Source organism: Nothobranchius furzeri, chromosome 7 (assembly GCF_043380555.1).
Source record: "Nothobranchius furzeri strain GRZ-AD chromosome 7, NfurGRZ-RIMD1, whole genome shotgun sequence".
Classification (NCBI taxonomy): Eukaryota; Metazoa; Chordata; class Actinopteri; order Cyprinodontiformes; family Nothobranchiidae; genus Nothobranchius; species Nothobranchius furzeri.
Genome location: NC_091747.1, coordinates 36,887,138 through 36,906,485, shown reverse-complemented (window position 1 = coordinate 36,906,485; position 19,348 = coordinate 36,887,138). Strand labels below are relative to the sequence as shown.

The window sequence follows — 19,348 nt, the reverse complement described above, 5'->3', positions numbered from 1 at the left end:
ACAGCAGGCTTAAAATGTGAACGTAAATATGAAACCAGTCATGTTAAAAGTCAATTCAATGTGAATTTGGCCCGTAACTGTGCTTGTATTCTATTAAAGAGAGCAGAGACTCTCTAAATGCAAAGGATCTGCACAGTGTTTCGTTTTTATACGTCCCTACCTTCAGTGTGTCGTGTTTCATTCGGCGGACAAGAGTGAGATAGATTCCAGCTCCAAAACAGTTCTTCAGGAAGATGGGAGACCCACAGCAGTAAAGGCGACCCTGGGAGATGATGGCGACCCGGTCACTCAGCAGGTCAGCCTCATCCATGTGGTGTGTGGACATGATCACTGTGCGTCCTGCAAAACCAGCATCAAAAGGGATTATCCATCCATCCATCCGTCCACTTTTGGCCACTTATCCGGGGCCAGGTCGCGGGGGCAGCAGCCCAAGCAGGGAGGCCCAGACTTCCCTCTCCCCAGCCACTTGGACCATCTCCTCCAGGATGATCCCAAGGCATTTCCTGGCCAGCTGAGAAACATAGTCTCTCCAGCGTGTCCTGGGTCTGCCTTTAGGTCTTCTCCCGGTTGAACGTGCCTGGAAAACCTCACCAGGGAGGCGTCCATGAGGAATCCTATTCAGATGCCCGAGCCACCTCAAGTGGCTCCTCTCGTTTTGGAGGCGCAGCGGATCTCCTCCGAGCCCCACCTGGATGACCGAGTTTCTCACTCTATCTCTAAGGGAGAGCACAGACTCCCTGCAGAGAGAACTCATTTCGGCCGCTTGTATCCAGGATCTCATTATTTCGGTCACTACCCAAAGCTCGTGACCAAAGGGGAGGGTTGGAACGTAGATCGACCGCTAAATCGAGAGCGTCGCCTTCTGCCTCAGCTCCCTCTTCACCACAACAGACCAGTACAACGCTGGCATCACTGCAGACGCAGCACCAGTCCGCCTGTTGAAAATGATTATATGAGCAGGAAACAAATCTTTGTGATCTATTAATAATGCTAGGCATTTCTTGAAGGGATAAATTTCACCTATATTGCAGAAATTTGAAATAAGGAGCCGGGAAACAAAGTTATAGTTATTTTTTGGTCAGATCTAGAAAGATCAGATCATGCAATTCCTAAAGTCCTAAACCAGTTAGACCTTAGAGTGCAGTCAAAACTTTCAGCCGCAATCAAATCAAATGTTAGCTCAGTATCTGTAAACTGGTTGAATAGTAGCTATGTTTTGTCTTTGTTAAGGTTTCAAAGCTTTCAAAGCAATTTTGAATTGGTCTATAAAACTGATGGAGTTAAATCCCAGTTTCCTTGAATCAAGTTAACTCCTAAAGCAGGGATTATATTCTGAAAATGTAATGTCAGCTTTTGCAGAAAGACATGGTTGACTCCAGTTGAGGACGATTAACACAATGAAAAAAAATCTAAAAGCCATTGAGTATGTGTCAGGGATGACCCTTGGCTACTTTTGCACCAAATCATTGCTCAGTATGTGTAAAACTGACAGGTTTATAGTTATTTTCCAGTTTGCTTATGTTGATAAGCTGTGTTGGTAATCTGGAATCAATCTGACTGGCCCAAGTGGCTGGGGAGAGGGAAGCCTGGGCCTCCCTGCTTAGGCTGCTGCCTCCGCAACCCCGGAGAAGTGGTTCATGACTTTTTGCTAACACACACACACACACACACACACACACACACACACACACACACACACACACACACACACACACACACACACACACAAACACACACACACACACAGGGTCCAGTGTCACACAAGGTTTTGAATATTTTACCGTAACAGAATTCCTCAAATGACTTTCACACTCGTTGTTTAAATAAACAAACATTTAAAGGATTTCTGCAGGGCCCTGGCGGTCAGCGTTACCTGCACGGTATTTGAGCAGTAGGTCCCAAATGGAGCGTCTGGAGTAAGGGTCCACTCCAGAGGTCGGCTCATCAAGGATCACTACTTTGGCACCACCAACAAAAGCCAGAGCAACTGATAACTTTCTCTGCATGCCCCCTGTATGAACACCACAATGTATCAATGGGATGTAAATAAGCGTGGTTAAGATGTGCTACATCTGTGCGTGCATTTATGTTCTAACTGACCTGAAAGATTCTGGATCAGCTCAGCCCTCTTGTGGGGCAGGCCCAGATCCTGCAGCATGTTCTCTACCTCCTCCTCAGCCTCGGCTATTGGACTGCCTTTCAGCAGCGAGTAGAAGAGAATATGCTCTGCCACGGTCATACTGAGAAATAAACCAGCAGTTCTCACCAATAAAGGCTGACGAGCATTTTTGATATAAATATATACATAACGTTAATTAGAAGTGAGAGGCGTTACAAACTGGTGAAAAAGGATGTTGTGCTGAGGACACATTCCCAGAGACATGCGGACGCTGTCCATGTCCGTGCGGATGTCTTTGTCATAAATGGTGGCTGTCCCTGAGGTGGGAGGAAACATTCCTGTCAAAATTGACCTGGAGAAAAGAGAACATCAATGTTTACACACATTCAATGTGTGTGTGTGTCCACTTACAATGAGGCATGCACCTAACCTACATGGTGGTGGTCTTTCCTGCTCCGTTGTGGCCCAGGAAGGCAGTAATCTGGCTCTCATAGAAGTTGATGGTGAGGTTATCTACAGCCGGTGTGGAAGAACTGCCAAACACTTTCACCAGGTTTTTGACACAAACTCCCTTCACCAGATCAGCTGGCTCAGCCTCAAAGAATAACTGCTCTGTAAGATGATTTAAAAGAATGCCAAGACCCAATCAGGAGAGCTAAGCAGTCTGCATTCACAAAGTCCAGGAAGTACAAACACAAACAGGGACACTGAGTTTCTGCATTTTGTCTCAGATAAGAAAGAATCACAATCCAGCTCAAAGATGTGTAACAAAATACAAACAATGAGGCACAACCCTCATACCGTCCTTCTGCTGTTCCTCTTGCTCAGTCTGGTTCTCCTTTTGGAGCATCTCACGCTCGTGGTGTTCACACGAGGGGGTCGCCTCCTCGGTTTTGTCGTGGACCTCCTCCGTGTTTTCCTCTTGGACTTTTTTCGGCAGCTCTCCTTGCGCCTTTTTTGACAGGTTATCAAAGCCATTTTTATTCATCTTGGCATTTCCTTTGAGAACAGAGCATGAATCAGCAGAGATCTTTAGTTTTATTACTGGCTTTAAAAAAAGAAGAGTACCTTCAGTTGGAGTAATACTATTCAGCCAATAGCAGGGCAGGAAGGGAAAGTAGAATGGACGACCAATGCCATACTGTCCTGGAATGACACGAAATCAAATCTAACACATTAGAAGGTCTTCACTGTTGTGTTTTCATGGAACCATTTGTTTTTCTGACACACCGACCTGGGAAGAGGTTGTCCAAGTACCAGGCCAGGACAGCATAGAGCACCGTGTCCAGACCCATCATGCAGATCGACGTGAGGAAGGAGAACTCATCTCCCTTCAGGGGACTAGTCTGGATGTTGTCCCACTGCAGACCCATACCCTGCTCCTCATATCGTGATAAATATTCTGCACCAAAGCCAAAAGCCACTTGGGATAGTAGACTCTAAGAGAAGATGTGGCACCGTCACTAGTACCAGTCATTCACCCCTCTGTAGTCTTTTAATAATAAAGACACCCACCACCATGATCTTCATGTCTTTGGTGATGTGTTCCTGCCAGGCAAAGCAGAAGATGTGTGGCAGGTAGAGCGTGAAGTAAATGATGCCACAGCAGGCTGCTGCCAGGTTAGCCTGATTGAAGAAGACGCTGAGGAGGAAGCACTGCATGATGGTAGCCATGGTGAAGGTGAGAAGGAAGAGGAAGAGGATGAAAGGGTTGCTGTAGTTCAGAACCCTGCCTCCCTAGAGATAAGAACAATCACTTAGCATTTGTGAAAATAAACAACCATGTTTGCATCATTTGGTTTGGATGAACTGTTGTTTTACAGGTTGCTTCCAGCAGAGGTCGCATCAGCCCACCTTGCTGTGATGCATAAGTCTGAGGTGCTGCTCTGTTAATCACTGACCAGCCTGTTCCAAATCCTGCAGGACGCTGACAGAATTCTCATGATCTCATGGTTTCCAAAGTTATTTCATTAATGATTTATAAGGAAAAGTATCCACTAAGTGAGCTATTAATATCAGCTCAGTTTTTCAGGGAAAATGTGTAATAATTGACAGCTAAATAGATTATTTTCTGACATTTACAGGCTCTCTAGAGGGTGTAGTTTGAACAGAGACAGAGACAATGAGCATGTGTCTCTAACACATCCTGTAATGGATCATGTGCCAACTTTTACCTGCCCAAACCTAGAGGCAATGACATGCTTTTTTGTGACTTCCTCACCATGATGATGGCTGTAAGAAGAGCTGTGCTGATGCCCATCATGAAAAAGCTGTCGATAAACCAGGCGGACCATAGGACGCTGTTGGTGACCCCCGTGGTCTTCAAGGTCTCCTTCAAACGAAGCTCTTTCTCCAGAACGATGCTCTTCACTATCATGGACACAGAGTAGACCCAGGCCAGGACCATGAAGATGGGGAAACAGCGATTCAGCATCAGCATGAAGCTAAAGAAATTGTGGAGGAAGACACATTATTGTCTCATGGAACCAGAAGTGTTTTGGCCTCAGCGGGTTCTGCAAAAACTTGTTCCCAGGTCCCACTTACAGATCATCTACATAACAGGGATAGGGCATCTGCTGCAGGTAAACACCTACAGGCCACTCCTTTCCTGTCTGAGTGCTGATGATCCCATGTTCAATGATGTCCTGAAGATAAGCAAAACCACCCCAGATGTAGCGGAGGTCATCCAAAGGATCTGCTCTGGGGCCTGGGTCCCAGTACCTATGAGTCACACACATAGAGTAAACATCTTTCATTGTTCTAATGAACACATTATTACCTCAGGAGCTTAAGTCTAACCTGTCTTTGACTTTATTGGTGCGCTCTACTGTATCAATGTCCATACGGATCTTAAATTTAACATGAGGCGGGACGCTGGTGCTCCAAGAGTGCATGTTCACAAAGACGAGGCCTGCCCAGAACTTGCCTTCCTCCAACAGGTCCAAAGCTCGCTGAGTAACTGCATCTTCATCAGGGAGAGCTATGAATTTATCAAGAATCAAACACTGGGAGATGGAAGATTCACAAGGGAGAGAAAAAAGTTTGACAGAATGTTATTTTCAGCATTATTACTTGATATATGCGTAAACTTTTAGATATTTAGAATTAAATCATTGTAGTGAAACCCCATGCAAACTGTTTTATTACTGCTATGAGGAGCTAAATGTAGTTGTAATTCGTTTGTGCATTACTGTCTGGTCCTTATGAACTTTTGATTTGTGTGCAAAATGAAAAATTCAGTGACATTTGTGTGGTATTTCTAAGTGGTTATTTCATTGTGAGCACCTGAGTAAAACAAGGTTTTCTTTAGAAGTTTTATTCTGGAATGTCTGTTTCTGCTCATTCATCTTGTGGAGCAATTCAAGCTTTTACGTTATTTTTTAAAACTCTGTCGGTGAAACAAGCAGACTGTCAGAAATGAATATCACAGTAACTCCACAAAGCGTGTAACTGTTCCCGGGATATTTTAGCCTGGATAAAAACACTGGACTGACTGACAAGCTGAGAAAAGCCCAGAAATACCATGGCCCAAGACTCAGACCCTCATTCATTTGCAGAAGTGTTTGTCTGTTTTCTGAAAAGCGTGTCTGATAAAGCCATTCACCAAAAGCTCATGCAAATAAGGAGGGCTGTGATCCAAAAGAAATCAGTCCAAAACAGCCATTTACCACAAGGGGCACAGACACCCTCCCAAACCCAAAACACACACAAACACAATTTGCTTTGCAAACACGGTTGTGTGACAAAAACAAAAGCCTCGATTCGCTTTGACAATTTCATGCTTAACGTGCCCAATAAATGATTGTCGTCTAAAAGACAAGCGCATCCTTCTGTTGGCTGAAGCTTTCACCTATGTGCGCTGACACCCCTACTGGGTGGTATGCATACGTAACACCAACATGAGCCAGCCAGCCATCACACTTTGTTGTCTTTGTTGTCTCTTTATAAAGGATAGTAGATGGACTGACAGCTGTATCTAATTGTCCCCAGTCGTTCCCACCTTCCCTGTCAAACTCAAGTGCTGTAAGCTTCAACTTGGGCAAAAAAAAAGTGCACCAGCCATTTACCCGTCCTAGTGCCGAGGTACACCCCATGCTGCCCCAACACGTTTCTCAGCCTCTGTAGGGAAAGAGGCAGTTCTACTGTTGTTTTAAATGCATTGACCTCTATGAATGACATAAAAACACTCCAAAAAAATGATACGCATTCTTCTTGGTTTGTTTTTAATCTCCACTCCATCACCAATAAACAAAATAGACAGAAAACTGCTTTGTAATTCTGGCTAATGCCCACCTGGACCTGGACAGGGCAGATTACCAAGCCAATGTCCTTGGTGTGCAGTGTTTGGCCCACCAGGGCGTTGAACTCAAAAAGGCCTGTGCCTAATTGGATTATTTCATGAATGAGCCTGTCCTAGAACTTCACATGTCAAGAGAAATAAAGTGGCAAAACAGTGCACGTTTGATTGTTAATGTCTTAAACGTGAAAAGGTAAGCCGTTTAAAATAATGACCCTGACACTTTGTATTCATCTGGAAATTCGGAGCCCCGCTTTTGGAAAGTAACCGTTCCAGCACCTGGTCAACACCTTTGTTAAGGTGGAACTTTTAGCATGAGGAGGAATAACTAAAGACATGGGCTGCGCACACATTCATGATCTACATCCTTCAGAGTAGGCAGACGCAGAATTTGGACGCAGTTTGGTGGAGCAGGTACTTCAAGTGTGTTTTGAGAGTTTAAAACAATTTAGATTAAAGTAGAAGTTTAAACTCAGTAAAAAAATGTATGACCATTATTTGCTTGTTAATGTCTCATTTATAGTTTTTTCTAATGTCACCATAAATGGTAGCAAGCATGGGTTTACAGGAACAGAAACCAGAAGATTAAGACATTGTTCAGAGATTTGCTAGAATACCAAATCAAAGTCTTTGCTGCAGTGCAAAAAATAAAAAGAAACACATCACTTTCCACACGCACACGCTCATAACTGTCGACGCCGGTGTTATGTCGATATCTGTTCCCCCCCTCGAGATCGGTTTCTTTCTCACCCAGCTGCAAGTGGAAACGACCCAATCACAAAATATAACCTCACCCTAACCCTTACCCAAAACGTAACCACCCTGGCACCAAAAAATTAGGTTTGCGTAATATCATTTTTGAAAATATTGTGTGTAGCACAATTTTTATGTTTGTTTCAGGGTTATGGTTAGGGTAGGGGTTGGGGTAAGGGTTAGGATACACGACACACATTTTTTGCGAGTGGATGGCTCAAACTTGCAGCTGGGTGCAAAAGAAACAGATCTCAAGGGGGGAACACATCGACGTAATACCGGCAAATTTGCGTGGCACTGCCACTACAGTGTGTCTAATAAATGCGCTTTTGTGCCACTTAGTGGTAATATTGCCACAACCGCCAGACTAGTGAATGCAGATTACGCCTTGGTGCAACAGAGGGACGTGTCATAATCATGTGGCTCCAGCCGGCAACTATGTTGAAAATGAAAGTAAAACGTGCTGCAAGCTTCACTTTTGTAAACAGAATCAGCTGAGATGATAAACTGGAGCTACGCAGAGCTCCAAGACCTTATCTATGTTAGTGGTGTACACTAGTGGTGTTGAAGATACAATGGTTTAATGACCTTAAATACTTTAAATGACACAATACTTTCTTAAAAGAGGTGTATTAAACCAGAATATTAGTGGAATGACCTTGGAAGAGCAGAGCATGCACGGAAGAACAACAATGTCAAAGAGCAGGAAGTATGTTGTAGGAAGAATGAGTAACAGTCCCTCTAAGGAACTTTTGGTTACAGACTGTGTTTAGGAGCTCTGATGATCCACCAGGGGGATGTTACCGATGATTACAGTCTGCCTTTCAAATGCTGAATAATACTTTTAAATAATTTTCTAAATTCATGATTTTTTTAATACACAGCGTTTTGAGAGTAATATCAGCCATCTTTGAGTAAAAGCTACTCACACGCCCATATTGATTGAGCATTCGAATGATCCGGTCAGCGAGACTGAAGACGTCTCGCCAGTCAAAATCAGGCATGTCGTCCTGACGCTCCTCCGGCATGCCGCCGTGCAGGAAGTTGAGAATGTGTTTGGAGGAGAACGGCGCCTCTTCCAGACTCCTGTCAATGAAATCCATCACAGATGGATTGCGGATAGTGTCCTGAAATAAAAGGAAGTAAGCTTGTGATGATCGTTTAGCTCTTTTGTTGTTAAACCTTATGATAAATATTCAGTTAAATTCAAAAATTCTTTATTAATCCCAGAGGGAAATTGATTGCTGTAGTAGCTCAGAATAATTATAATAATAATCAAGTTGTCAAAGAGTTGTTGTATATTACAATACTGCACGAGCTATATAAGACAGGAAGTCAAGTAGAAACTAGAATTAACAATGTCTCATTTGTTTAGTGAAGAATAACTGATGGGGCCATTAGAGCAACACACAAACAACTTGTGCTCGTAATATGATGATGACAAAAAGGGTTATATTAAGGCAGCATAGGACAGTGTTACAGATGGAGGGGTATCTTTAGAGAGAAGATATAAGATAGGCTCAATTTTCAAGAAAAATTATTGAGAACCAGATAAAATGAGAAAAAAATCTTAGGATGAACAAACATGATTTATCGCCTCGTTCACAGGGACAATTGTTGGGCATTAAATGTCGTCTTCATGGCAATGGCAGGACGGATCATCTTTACCATATGCATCTCAAGTCTCACAAACTATTGGTACATATTGCAAGATGACCCAACAACTTTCTCATTCAGTCAAATTTTCTATTGACCCACCCGGATCATCTTGACTTGGACTCCATCTTGGAAAAAAGCCCAGATTTGTGGGGCTACTTCCTCCCAGGCCTTCCCCATCGTCCTCAGCCTCTCCAGCTCCTCAAATGTAACATTGGCCTAAAACAGAGACAAACACAAGGATGTGAGAAACACAAAACTTTTCTTCCAGATTCATCCAGCTTACAGGAAAACGGAGCGGACACCCATTCCAAACAAGAAGACAAACACACACATACAGTCATGTGTCTCCTAATCTCCTGCTACATACCATTCCCACATCAAAATCTGCAAAACAAGCTTTGCAAGACCAACACACACTCATTCTCACACAGAGTTACCGCGAGCCTTTACAGATAACCTGCAACAAATACTTTCAGAGCCAAATTGTCAAATATTTACTGCACGCTTATCGCTCAAACCCTGGGATGTGTACAGTGCTTTGTGTGGCGCGTACCCAAGGCTGGCTGCTCCAGCATTCAGCCATGTGCAGTGGGGGATGAAAGCACTCAAGAGTACACCCAATTAAACGCCTTCCTCTTGTGTGTGTCTGATTTCGGGTGACAATGGGGACAATAGAGCCGGGGTGACAATGGAGGCCGTTGGTGACAACCGGCTGAATGCATTCAGTGAATCCTGAGGTTCCCACAAATGACAACTTCCTCGTTCCACAGGACAGTTCAAACTAGCAGGCAACAGAAGCGACGAGGGGAGCTGGTGGATTCCTTAAAGTGGTTTTATTAATGTGAAAATGAGCTAAGATGTAGGGTGTTGAAGGGTTAACTTCCTTTTAATAAAGATTTTGGACTAAACAACACAATAAAACACAGACAAAAGGAATGATTAAACTTTACAACTCTGATTAAATAAATCCTCGTGGATCATCATTCCACAACAGCAGTCACATAAGATAGCATGCATTGACACCGGTTCTCCCCTTGCAGTTTGTTCAAGTATTCTGATGCATGACATGAGAGGATAACAATAAAGCTTATAGATCCGTGTTTTCTTTTTTGTAAAGTAATGGATTTAGCCCATACTTTCCAAGTGCAATTAAGATTCCATCTGAGGGAACAGGAAAACAAAGGGGTCATTAAAAGGTTGGGTAGTCGCAAACATGAGGGTGTGAGCGTCTTTCTATGCATGATCACAGGCCTTTAAGGAAAGACTTTGGAGCCAGAGGGGTTGCATTGGAGCCACCACAGCCATCAGCCTCTGTCCTTCATTGAGACCAACCCAACCATGACTGCTGCCCTCCTCCTTTCCCTTCTTAAAAGGATTTGACAAACGCTTATCTACATAGATACAAAAGGCTGGACATTACATGAAGAAACCTGATCCCTTTTTCATTTTTTAAGCATTGTTCACAGCATCAGCAATAGTCTACTCCAAAGAAAAACAAAGATCTGGATAAGAAAGACCTCTGGGTGGTCATCTGTGTGAGATTATTCATTTAATTTTACCAACGACTTCAGATGTTTATCTAAATAATTTTCTTTTTCTCTGTGGCTAGAGACCTGTTTCTGCTTTATGTCCTACTTTTAATTCACAACATGCCCTATAGGTTAAAAAAATTGTAAGTCGCTTTGGGTAAAAGTGTCTGCTAAGCACATAAACATAAACATAATTCAAAATGATTCTTAGATTGCTCAGTTGTTCTGTTTTGCTTTTAGCCTGGCAAGCCATTCTGTAAATAAACGACTCATAGACAGAGCTCAGTCATGGGACAGAATCTATCATTGGTCATTCAAACTGTCTCACATCATTGCTTCACGGTGTTCCCCAGGGCTCGGTCCTTGGTCCTGTTTTGTTTCTTTTATATATTTGCCCTCTTGGGGAGATTATCAAAAGCTTTACTAATGTGTCTTACCATTTATATGCGGATGACATTCAACTGTACTGCTCTTTCAAGGACACAGAGTTTAACAAGCTAGCTGATCTACTTGATTGCATTGAGCGTATTAAGGACTGGCTAGCCAGTAACTGTCTTCAGTTGAACTCAAGCAAGACCGAAACACTGATCATTGCTCCTGAACAGAAAGTGTTTTTAATCAAACAACACCTCGGTTCCCTGAGCTCCTCAGTCCAGACCAGTCTCAGAAACCTTGGTGTTCTTTTTGAGCAATCCATGTCTTTGAACTCAAAACAATTAGGAAAGAACTGCTTTTATCATTTGCGAAACATTTCCAAATTGAGAGCTTTTACTTCAAAATCGGACTTGGAGATGATTATCCATGCTTTTATTTCTTCTCGTTTAGATTATTGTAATTCTATCTTTACTTCTTTTAACAAATCAGATGTCAGTCGTCTCCAGTTGGTCCAGAACGCTGCAGCAAGGCTTTTAACAGGAACCAATAGAAGGGCTCACATAACACCGGTTTTATCTTCTTTACATTGGCTACCAGTCAAGTTTAGAATTGATTTTAAAATTTTAGTTTTGACTTTTTGAGCTCTTAATGGAGAAGCTCCACAATATTTATCAGACCTTTTAATCCCTCACTCTTCTGGCCGCACTCTACGGTCCTCGGGTCAAAACCTACTGAAGGTCCCGAAGACCAGTTTTAAAACTAGAGGGGACCTAGCTGTTGCTCCCAGACTTTGGAACGCCCTGCCCTTGTTTCTTCGTGTGGCCGACTCGGTTGATTCTTTTAAAAAGCAGCTGAAGACACTTTTATTTAGACAAGCTTTTATGTAAGTTGACCTTGTGCTCCTGTCCTGTTTTGCCTTTTTATGTATGTTGTGAAGCACTTTGTGATTTTATCTGTGAAAAGTGCTATATAAATAAAGTTTTACTTACTTACTTACTCTACGTGCGATTGGACAGTGCTAGGACCAGTCAGAGCAACACCAATGTGACCTATTCATTGGTACAGAAATCAGTCAACGGGGCAGTCTACCATTCTCTGTCAAAGACGCAAATACACCCTTTCTTTAAAATAAAGGGCTGCCCCCAGCAGCATTCCAACGGGCCAATGTCAGTTCTCTATTGGGGTTTCAAACTGATAAAGTGCTGTGATTTATCCACAGTAGTGGGTCAATCACAGCACTCTATCTGCTTTGTGGGCTAATCAGGGTCCTCTATTCGTCTTGTGGGCGAGATGATGCAATGGAGTGGAACAAGATGGCGACAGCTCATTTGAAACAGCTTTTACATCAATTTTGGACTATATGGACTTGGGCAAATTCAAAATGCTCCATAACAGACATTTTAGTAAAAATCTGAACTTAAAAATTTAAGGCAGTGTTGATCTACATGAACAACCAACTTGAGTCATACATCATTTTAGAAATGCCAGGGCCACACAAAATCCCTCTGAGTGCTGCAAATGGCCCCTGAGCCACACTTTGGACATGCCTGCTGTAAGGTTTGGTACAGCGCATATTAAATCCAGTCCAATGTCCTGCATGTTTTAGATGTTTTCTCAATTCTTCAGCGTTTCAAGTTCTACAGAGGCTTTTTAAAGGCCTGATGTATTTGATGAAGCAGTGAAACGACTAAAACATGCAGGACAGTGGCCTTTGAGGACAGGATTTGATAACCATTGTTAGGAAGTGAAGTTACATTTGACTTCCAATCAGTGTAAGTATCTAGTAGCTCACATTTCGTATGATCTGCTGGGCGGCTAGTGAGTCTGGAGCGTAGAGAATTCGTCCCATCAGCATCGGCTTGACAGAGTTCCAAACGATCCTGGTGGCGGAATTGGACTCCATTTCTTTCATCAGATCATTACAGAAAGGAGCTGTGAGAAATAAAGATTAATATGATCACAAAATAGGTCAAGTAAGATAGTGAAGAGGCAAATCAAGTGGACTGTTCCAACAAAATAATTAATTTTCCGAACCCTAACTTTACCATTCCAAATGATGTGTTAGTTTTGGGACGTCTTACATATTATGAGCTGAAATTATACATTTGTTTGCATGTGTCCAGTGTCACTTCTACTAAACCTTTTAATCATTTATTAGGTGATCTTCTGATAAATGGTCCTAATGAAGAGATTCAGGTTCAACTCACTGGTACTGTTGTCGTACATGTAGATGCCTCTAGCGCCACCGCTGCCAATACCCAGAAAGGCTTTGTAGTTATTGTCCTCATACCAGTTAAAGGAGGTGACCCGGGAGAACGCTCCCTCTGTGTAGCCACAGATCAGGCTGGAGGCAGCAGCCATCATCTCCCTGAAGGACAGATTCCTCTGGAAGAGAGGAGTTATCACCTGGAGGAGCTCCCTGGAGCTACTCCTGTGGAATAACTGGGAGGAGAGCAAAAGAGAAAAGAAGATGAGTCTTTAGATTTCATGTTTAATAAGAGTGTTGTCATTTTCTGCCAAACCACTTTTTGAGTCTGAATGAATCTGACGAAATACGTTGTTAAATTTTTGGACGATAACCTGCACTCTAAATAATTTATAGATGTTTCCTGTCTGATTCATGGGAAAAGAGCTGACTGATTCATTTACATCTTCCGCTTCAAGAGAAACATGTCTGCAGTTCTGATAACTATCTGACCAACAGGATGTCAGGATGTCAACGACAATTAATGTCTCGTGCAAACAAGAACACTCCAAAACAAAATCCTTTATGCACTCCTTACAGTGGGGAAAGAGTGTAGATGCGTGTTTTTTCTGTGATAAAATGCAGTGGCGCTGACAAAAGTTATTCTAAAAAAGAAAACATGCTTTGGGATCGTCCAATAATGAGTTCTGCATCATTCTGATGGCAAATAGACCAACTCTGGATTTAGCCTTCCAAACATGCACTTTAAATTGTCCCCTAGTGTCTGTTTGTGTAAAAACTCAGGCAAGCGGACGCAACTGTTTCCTGTTAGCTAAAAATAGGAAGCAGTGAACATTTGAATGGAAGCTACTGCGTGCACACACACACACACACACACACACACACACACACACACACACACACACACACACACACCGTCTCTTTACCTCTTGTAGTTTGTCTGAAGCAGCAGAGACAACTCGGACCCAGAAGTGAATGTCGATGCCATCAGAGTAATTGTCCAGAACTCGAGGGAGCTAACGAGAAACACAAATTTGGGTTAAATACATTATTCTCGTGTTACTGTTGCATAACTAAGTTAACTTTTTTTCATTCATTTATTTCATTCAAAATAAAAACAAAAACCATATAAACAAGATATACATAACAAAAAAAAATCTAATTTGAACGAAAAGGAGCAGAATGAAGAAAAACATCTATTTCTGCCCCCTTTTCCAGAAGAAATAATCTACCTCTATACAATTTCCATTTGTCAGACACACATAGATTCATTTTGAACTTTTTCCTGTTCATAACTCCAGAGTGATCATGATCATTGATTTAATTAACATTTGCATAAAATTAGTACACTCAATTTGGTACATTTTTGAATCTATTGAATGTGTAACGGGCAGAACTTGAGCACCCTTGAGGACACCAAGACACAGTAAGGCACTTTAAAAGTCTTTATTAGCCAGGAGCTAAGACGTGGCGTCACCCATTAAGGGCGAGGCTAGAGACAGAGACGGTGAACAGGCGAGGGTCGTGGAGGCAGGCAGAGTTCTTGGCAAGGGTCAGGCGTGGAAACAAGGTCAGGAGGTTGTGATCAGGCAGGATGAAAAAGGCTGGAAGATTTACTGGCGTGGGAATTCAATAATCTGGCACTGAATGGTTGGATGGCTGGTTCTTAAGTAGCAGGGGAAGCAGGTGTGTGTGATGAGCTGAGGAGTCAGGAGCAGGTGAAGCGGATGAAGCTGATGAGATGCAGGCTGGGGTTGCTGTGGAAACAGGGTTTGACTAGGGCTTGATGAGAGGACCAGGTGTGAAGCATGACGGCTGATGAGATGAATAATGGTGCAAGGAGGTCAGGGCATGGCAGGATCATGACAGAATGGCAGAGTTTTTTTTTTATTTCCCTTTTAAGGTTATTCCATAATTTAACACCATTTACAGATGTATTCCTTTCCTTAATTTTAGTTCTAAATCTAGGTTTTGCAAACACATCAGTTTCTTTCAGCATGTAATTACTAGTTCTCTTTTCAAATATCCCCTGAATGTTTGTTGGCAGAGTACCTAAACTGGCTTTATACGTGGTTTGTATGATTTTCCAGTCTTTTAAATCATGAAATTTCAGTCATTCATATTTCATAAACAATGGGTTCGATGGATCTCTACAGCCACTGTAATTGATGATTCTCAGAGCTCTTTACTGTAAAATTATTAAGGGTTGTGTATAGTTTTTGCATGTTGCTCCCCAGATTTCTACACAATAATTCAGGTAAGGAACAATCAGTGACTTGTACGATGCCAACAAACCATTAGTCAGTAAAAACTTGACTCTATGTAATACTCCTAAGGATATGGCAATTTTACCTTTTATATGTAACTAATATGGGATTTCCATGACAAGTCTTCATCAATAAGAACTCCAAGAAATTTAGTTTATTTTACTTTTTGAATTGCAATCCCATCTATTTCCAGTGGCACATCGCTGTTCTTTTTATCATTTAACAGTATGAAATTTGTTTTATTAAGATTCAGTGTCAATCGATTTATATCAAACCGGTTTTTAATTTTAATCAGTTCATCATTTATCACTTTAGCCACCTCCTCAATATTTGATCCTGAGTAAAACAGTGTTGTATCATCTGCAAACAGAATGGTACCGAGTGTCTTAGATACATTTACCAAGTCGTTAATAAACAAAATGAACAGTTTTGGTCCGAGGACCGACCCTTGTGGCACTCCACAATTAATATCACATAGTTTTGATTTATGGTCCTTTATCTGAACAAACTGTTTCCTTTTTTCTAAATAAGTTTTAACCCATTGATGAGCCACACCTCTTATTCCATACTGACTTAATTTTCGACGTAACCTTAAGTGATCAATGACGTCAAATTTTTTTTTCAAATAAATAAAAACACTAAGTTAAAGCTTTTTTTTAATATGAAATTTCTGTAATTCTTATAAAACTAACATATTTTAAATAAAAACTGTGGAAAGTTGATTGTGAGTATCCCAAAGAGAACAAATAAATATTCAATCCCATAGTCATCATCACACACTGGTGAAATTACACACATCTCCACATGTGACCCACATCTGGAGCGGTGAGTTGCAGCTGTGGCTGGGCTCGGGAACTCTTTGGTGTTTTATGTTTATTCATTTCGCAGACGCTTTTATCCAAAACGACGTACAAGTTTTTTTTTTTTTTTTTTTTTTTTTAATAACCTGTAGGGCATGTTGTGATGTGTGGGGGAAACCGGAGTACCCGGAGGAAACCCACGCATGCATGGGGAGAACACGCAACTCCACGCAGAAAGGCGAGTTTTGAACCTGCGACCTTCGTGCTGCGATGCAACAGTGCTAACCACTGTGCCACCATGCAGTTTTTTTAGAATCAAATATAAATATATCAACCTAAATATGTTCAATTATAAATACTGACATCTAAATATAAACTTTATGATTTTGAATAAAATCGTTAGCCAGCTTAAAAAGTCAGACTGCTGTGAAAAAGGAAGTGGCTTACCAAAATAAAAGCAGGACAAAAAGATCCCCATATAGCATCTCTGGTAGATTTATTAAGCCTTCATGAATTATTTATAATTGTGTAGGAAAAACCCAGACAGAACTCTGATAAAAGACCCATGGTTAAAGGTCATTTTAAATTTGACTTCTGTGCAACATAGAAGGCTGTTTTTAAAACTGCATAGTTAGGCTAGTTCAGTACAAAGTTAATCAATAAACAATTAGCTGTGGAAACATCTGGAAAAATGACATCTGTTTTTTTTTTCTTTTTGCTTTCCGCTGTCTTGAGCACTGCTTCGGTTTTCCCAAGAAAGCTTCCAGAAAGCCCACAAGACAATAAGATAAAGCTTCAGGAAGCTGCATGAAGCTAAGACACTCTGTTTTTTGTCGGAAACATCCTTCCTCTTTGTTATCTCCCAGTCCGGCTGGGAAACTTCTTACATCCAATAACAATATTCAGCGCCACACACTAGTCAGCAGCTGCAGCCGATGACACCAAACATTTAGAAGCATAACAAAAGGAGATGTGATGCGGAGAGGTAAAGAAGCTTTTCACTGCTTCTGAACAGACATGGTCAGATATACCAAGGCCTTCCGGCACAGCTCCACGGTTCTGTGCCTCGATGAAGATGAGGCAGGCGTCGTTTTTCTTTGGCAACTCGTTACTAAACATGTCACACTTAGCCAATATTAGGAAGGGACCATCTGTCTGCTCAGCTAATGTTTACAGCTTATTGGAATTATCTGTGGTTCTTTTAGCTGCTGCACCTTTTTCAGCCATTTGTACAAATTGTGTCTCTTTTTATCCAGACCATGTGGGTTTGAATGTTAAAATATTAAATGGTATGTATATTTATACTTTGATAAACACATTTTCGATTTTTACATGACAGGAACATAATGCCATGTTTACTTGAACTGCATTTCCTTGGAAAAACATCTGCTCCACCCTGTGAGTCACAGTCCTTAGAAAAATAAAACCAGCTGTGTATTCATTGTGTCAGCTGACTCTAAAACATGTGGTGTGTTCCAGAAAACTATGTTAGCTTGTAAAGTTTTCTCACGATGTGATATGGAGATTAAAAAAACGTAAATTGTTTTTGCACATAAAAAGCAATTTGTGGGATTTTTACATTGTGTGTGAATGGATATTTTAGCTTCGGAGTTTCTTAGAAATCAGTTTTTTAGGGCACCGTGCTATAAGTTAAGGTTAATTCAATCTCAACCTGGTGTGCTATTTGGAATAAAGCTAAAATATAAAGTCAAATTAAGCTTTGAAGTCTAAGAATAGATCAAAACGTACCAGTCGGAAAAGTTTGAAAAAGTCAACATTGGCGTAGAATTTGTCCTCGATTATCTGCAGGCGCTGTGGGGTCAGGATGCACATGGCGTTGCGGACGGCGTAAAGTCCTCTGAGGCTTGAGAAGATGAGGAATCGCTCTAGGAGGTTGAGGCTGCAGGCAATGTCCTTCAGGTGCAAGTCTGGGACACCGAAAGCAAACTGGAAACCAGCAGGCAAGAGACAGAAGTGTCTGTAAACTGTGTCACACACAGACGATGTGGATGTTGCCTTTGGGCAGAAGTATGTGAGAGAGCTTCCTTGCAGTCAACAGCATCAGCTTCATTGTGACATTCTATCTCTTTGTACCAGTCTACACAGCTTTTGTAAATTTCAGTTTTCTGAACATCTGAATTCCTGGTGTGAAATTTCTCATTCAAGTGGAAAGAAGAGCCATTTTTATCTTTCTGCAGCATAACTCAGAACTATGTTACTGTTTTTTTATTTCTCCTTTGTAATGTCATGATAAGTTAGGAGCCTAAGGCCTGTCTGCTTATGCAGCTTTGCCCTCTAAAACTTCCCTCATTCAGTTCAGTTTATTTATATAGTGCCAAAGCACAAAAACAGTTGTTTGAAGGCACTTCATAGATTAAACAATCCAATTGAAACTTCTTCAATCAATCATCAATCAATCAATCAATCTCTTTATTTGTTGTAGAGTGCCTTCCACTGCTTCTACGGAAGCCCAAGGTGCTGAACATAGCATAAATTAAAATAAAAACAGAGTGATAAAAAGTCCTAAAAACCACATAAAAAAGGCAGGATAGAATATATATTCATATATATATATAAACATAAAACCAGGTCACATAAAAGTCAAATGATAAAAATGAGTCTTCAAGTGACTCTTGAAGACATGGAGTGAGGGTGACTGTTTGATGCTGAGTGGCAACTCATTCCAGAGGAATGGAGCCAAGACCCGGGAAAGCCCGATCTCCTCTAAATCTGTACCGGGAGTGAGAAACAGTCAGTAGCTCCAGCTCAGCTGAGCGTAGAGATCGTGAAGGGTTGTGCCGTGGTAACAATGCTGCCAGGTACGGTGGAGCACCACCATATGGATCTTATCAGTGCACCGAGTTCAGTTCATTATGCCAGTAATTTAAAAGTTTCCTATTTAAGGAAACCCAGCAGATTGTATCGAGCCACTGACTAAATGTGTCAGCAACTTTACACAAATCTCCTTAATGCCATTAATAGTTTTCTGCTCCAAGAAACTCCAAAAGGGAATAGGCCATTGGGCTCAAGGACTTTGTGGATGTGGCATTTAGTATTAACTGTGCTCCATCTTCACACAATTTTCCCATTAAAGTCATCACTGCAGACGTTTGAGCTTAATATGAATAATTAGCAATCATCCTGGATCATGGCACTGAGATGATTGTCTCAGACTGAATGTGGTACTTATTTACTGTTGTATTATACGTGTGTGTGTGTGTGTGTGTGTGTGTGTGTGTGTGTGTGTGTGTGTGTGTGTGTGTGTGTGTGTGTGTGCGTGTGCGTGTGCGTGTGCGTTTGCGTGTGTGTGTGTGTGTGTGTGTGTGTGCGTGCGTGTGCGTGT

The 19,348-nt window shown here is 41.6% G+C and overlaps 1 protein-coding gene across 1 annotated transcript in view; it reads right to left on the bottom strand.

The window, feature by feature from the left end:
• Window positions 1-19,348, bottom strand: part of LOC107382716 (retinal-specific phospholipid-transporting ATPase ABCA4) — a 42,910-nt gene that overhangs the window by 18,047 nt on the left and 5,515 nt on the right. The window contains exons 6-23 of the mRNA XM_054751359.2: window positions 17,755-17,952; window positions 13,865-13,954; window positions 12,940-13,174; window positions 12,525-12,664; window positions 8,928-9,044; window positions 8,099-8,296; window positions 4,919-5,124; window positions 4,664-4,840; window positions 4,341-4,563; window positions 3,635-3,856; window positions 3,354-3,558; window positions 3,188-3,265; window positions 2,921-3,118; window positions 2,554-2,731; window positions 2,340-2,471; window positions 2,101-2,240; window positions 1,874-2,011; window positions 161-339 (exon numbers count right to left, since the gene is read on the bottom strand). Of these exons, the coding sequence (XP_054607334.2) occupies window positions 161-339; window positions 1,874-2,011; window positions 2,101-2,240; window positions 2,340-2,471; window positions 2,554-2,731; window positions 2,921-3,118; window positions 3,188-3,265; window positions 3,354-3,558; window positions 3,635-3,856; window positions 4,341-4,563; window positions 4,664-4,840; window positions 4,919-5,124; window positions 8,099-8,296; window positions 8,928-9,044; window positions 12,525-12,664; window positions 12,940-13,174; window positions 13,865-13,954; window positions 17,755-17,952 (3,054 nt within the window). The remainder of the gene's footprint in view (window positions 1-160; window positions 340-1,873; window positions 2,012-2,100; window positions 2,241-2,339; window positions 2,472-2,553; window positions 2,732-2,920; window positions 3,119-3,187; window positions 3,266-3,353; window positions 3,559-3,634; window positions 3,857-4,340; window positions 4,564-4,663; window positions 4,841-4,918; window positions 5,125-8,098; window positions 8,297-8,927; window positions 9,045-12,524; window positions 12,665-12,939; window positions 13,175-13,864; window positions 13,955-17,754; window positions 17,953-19,348) is intronic.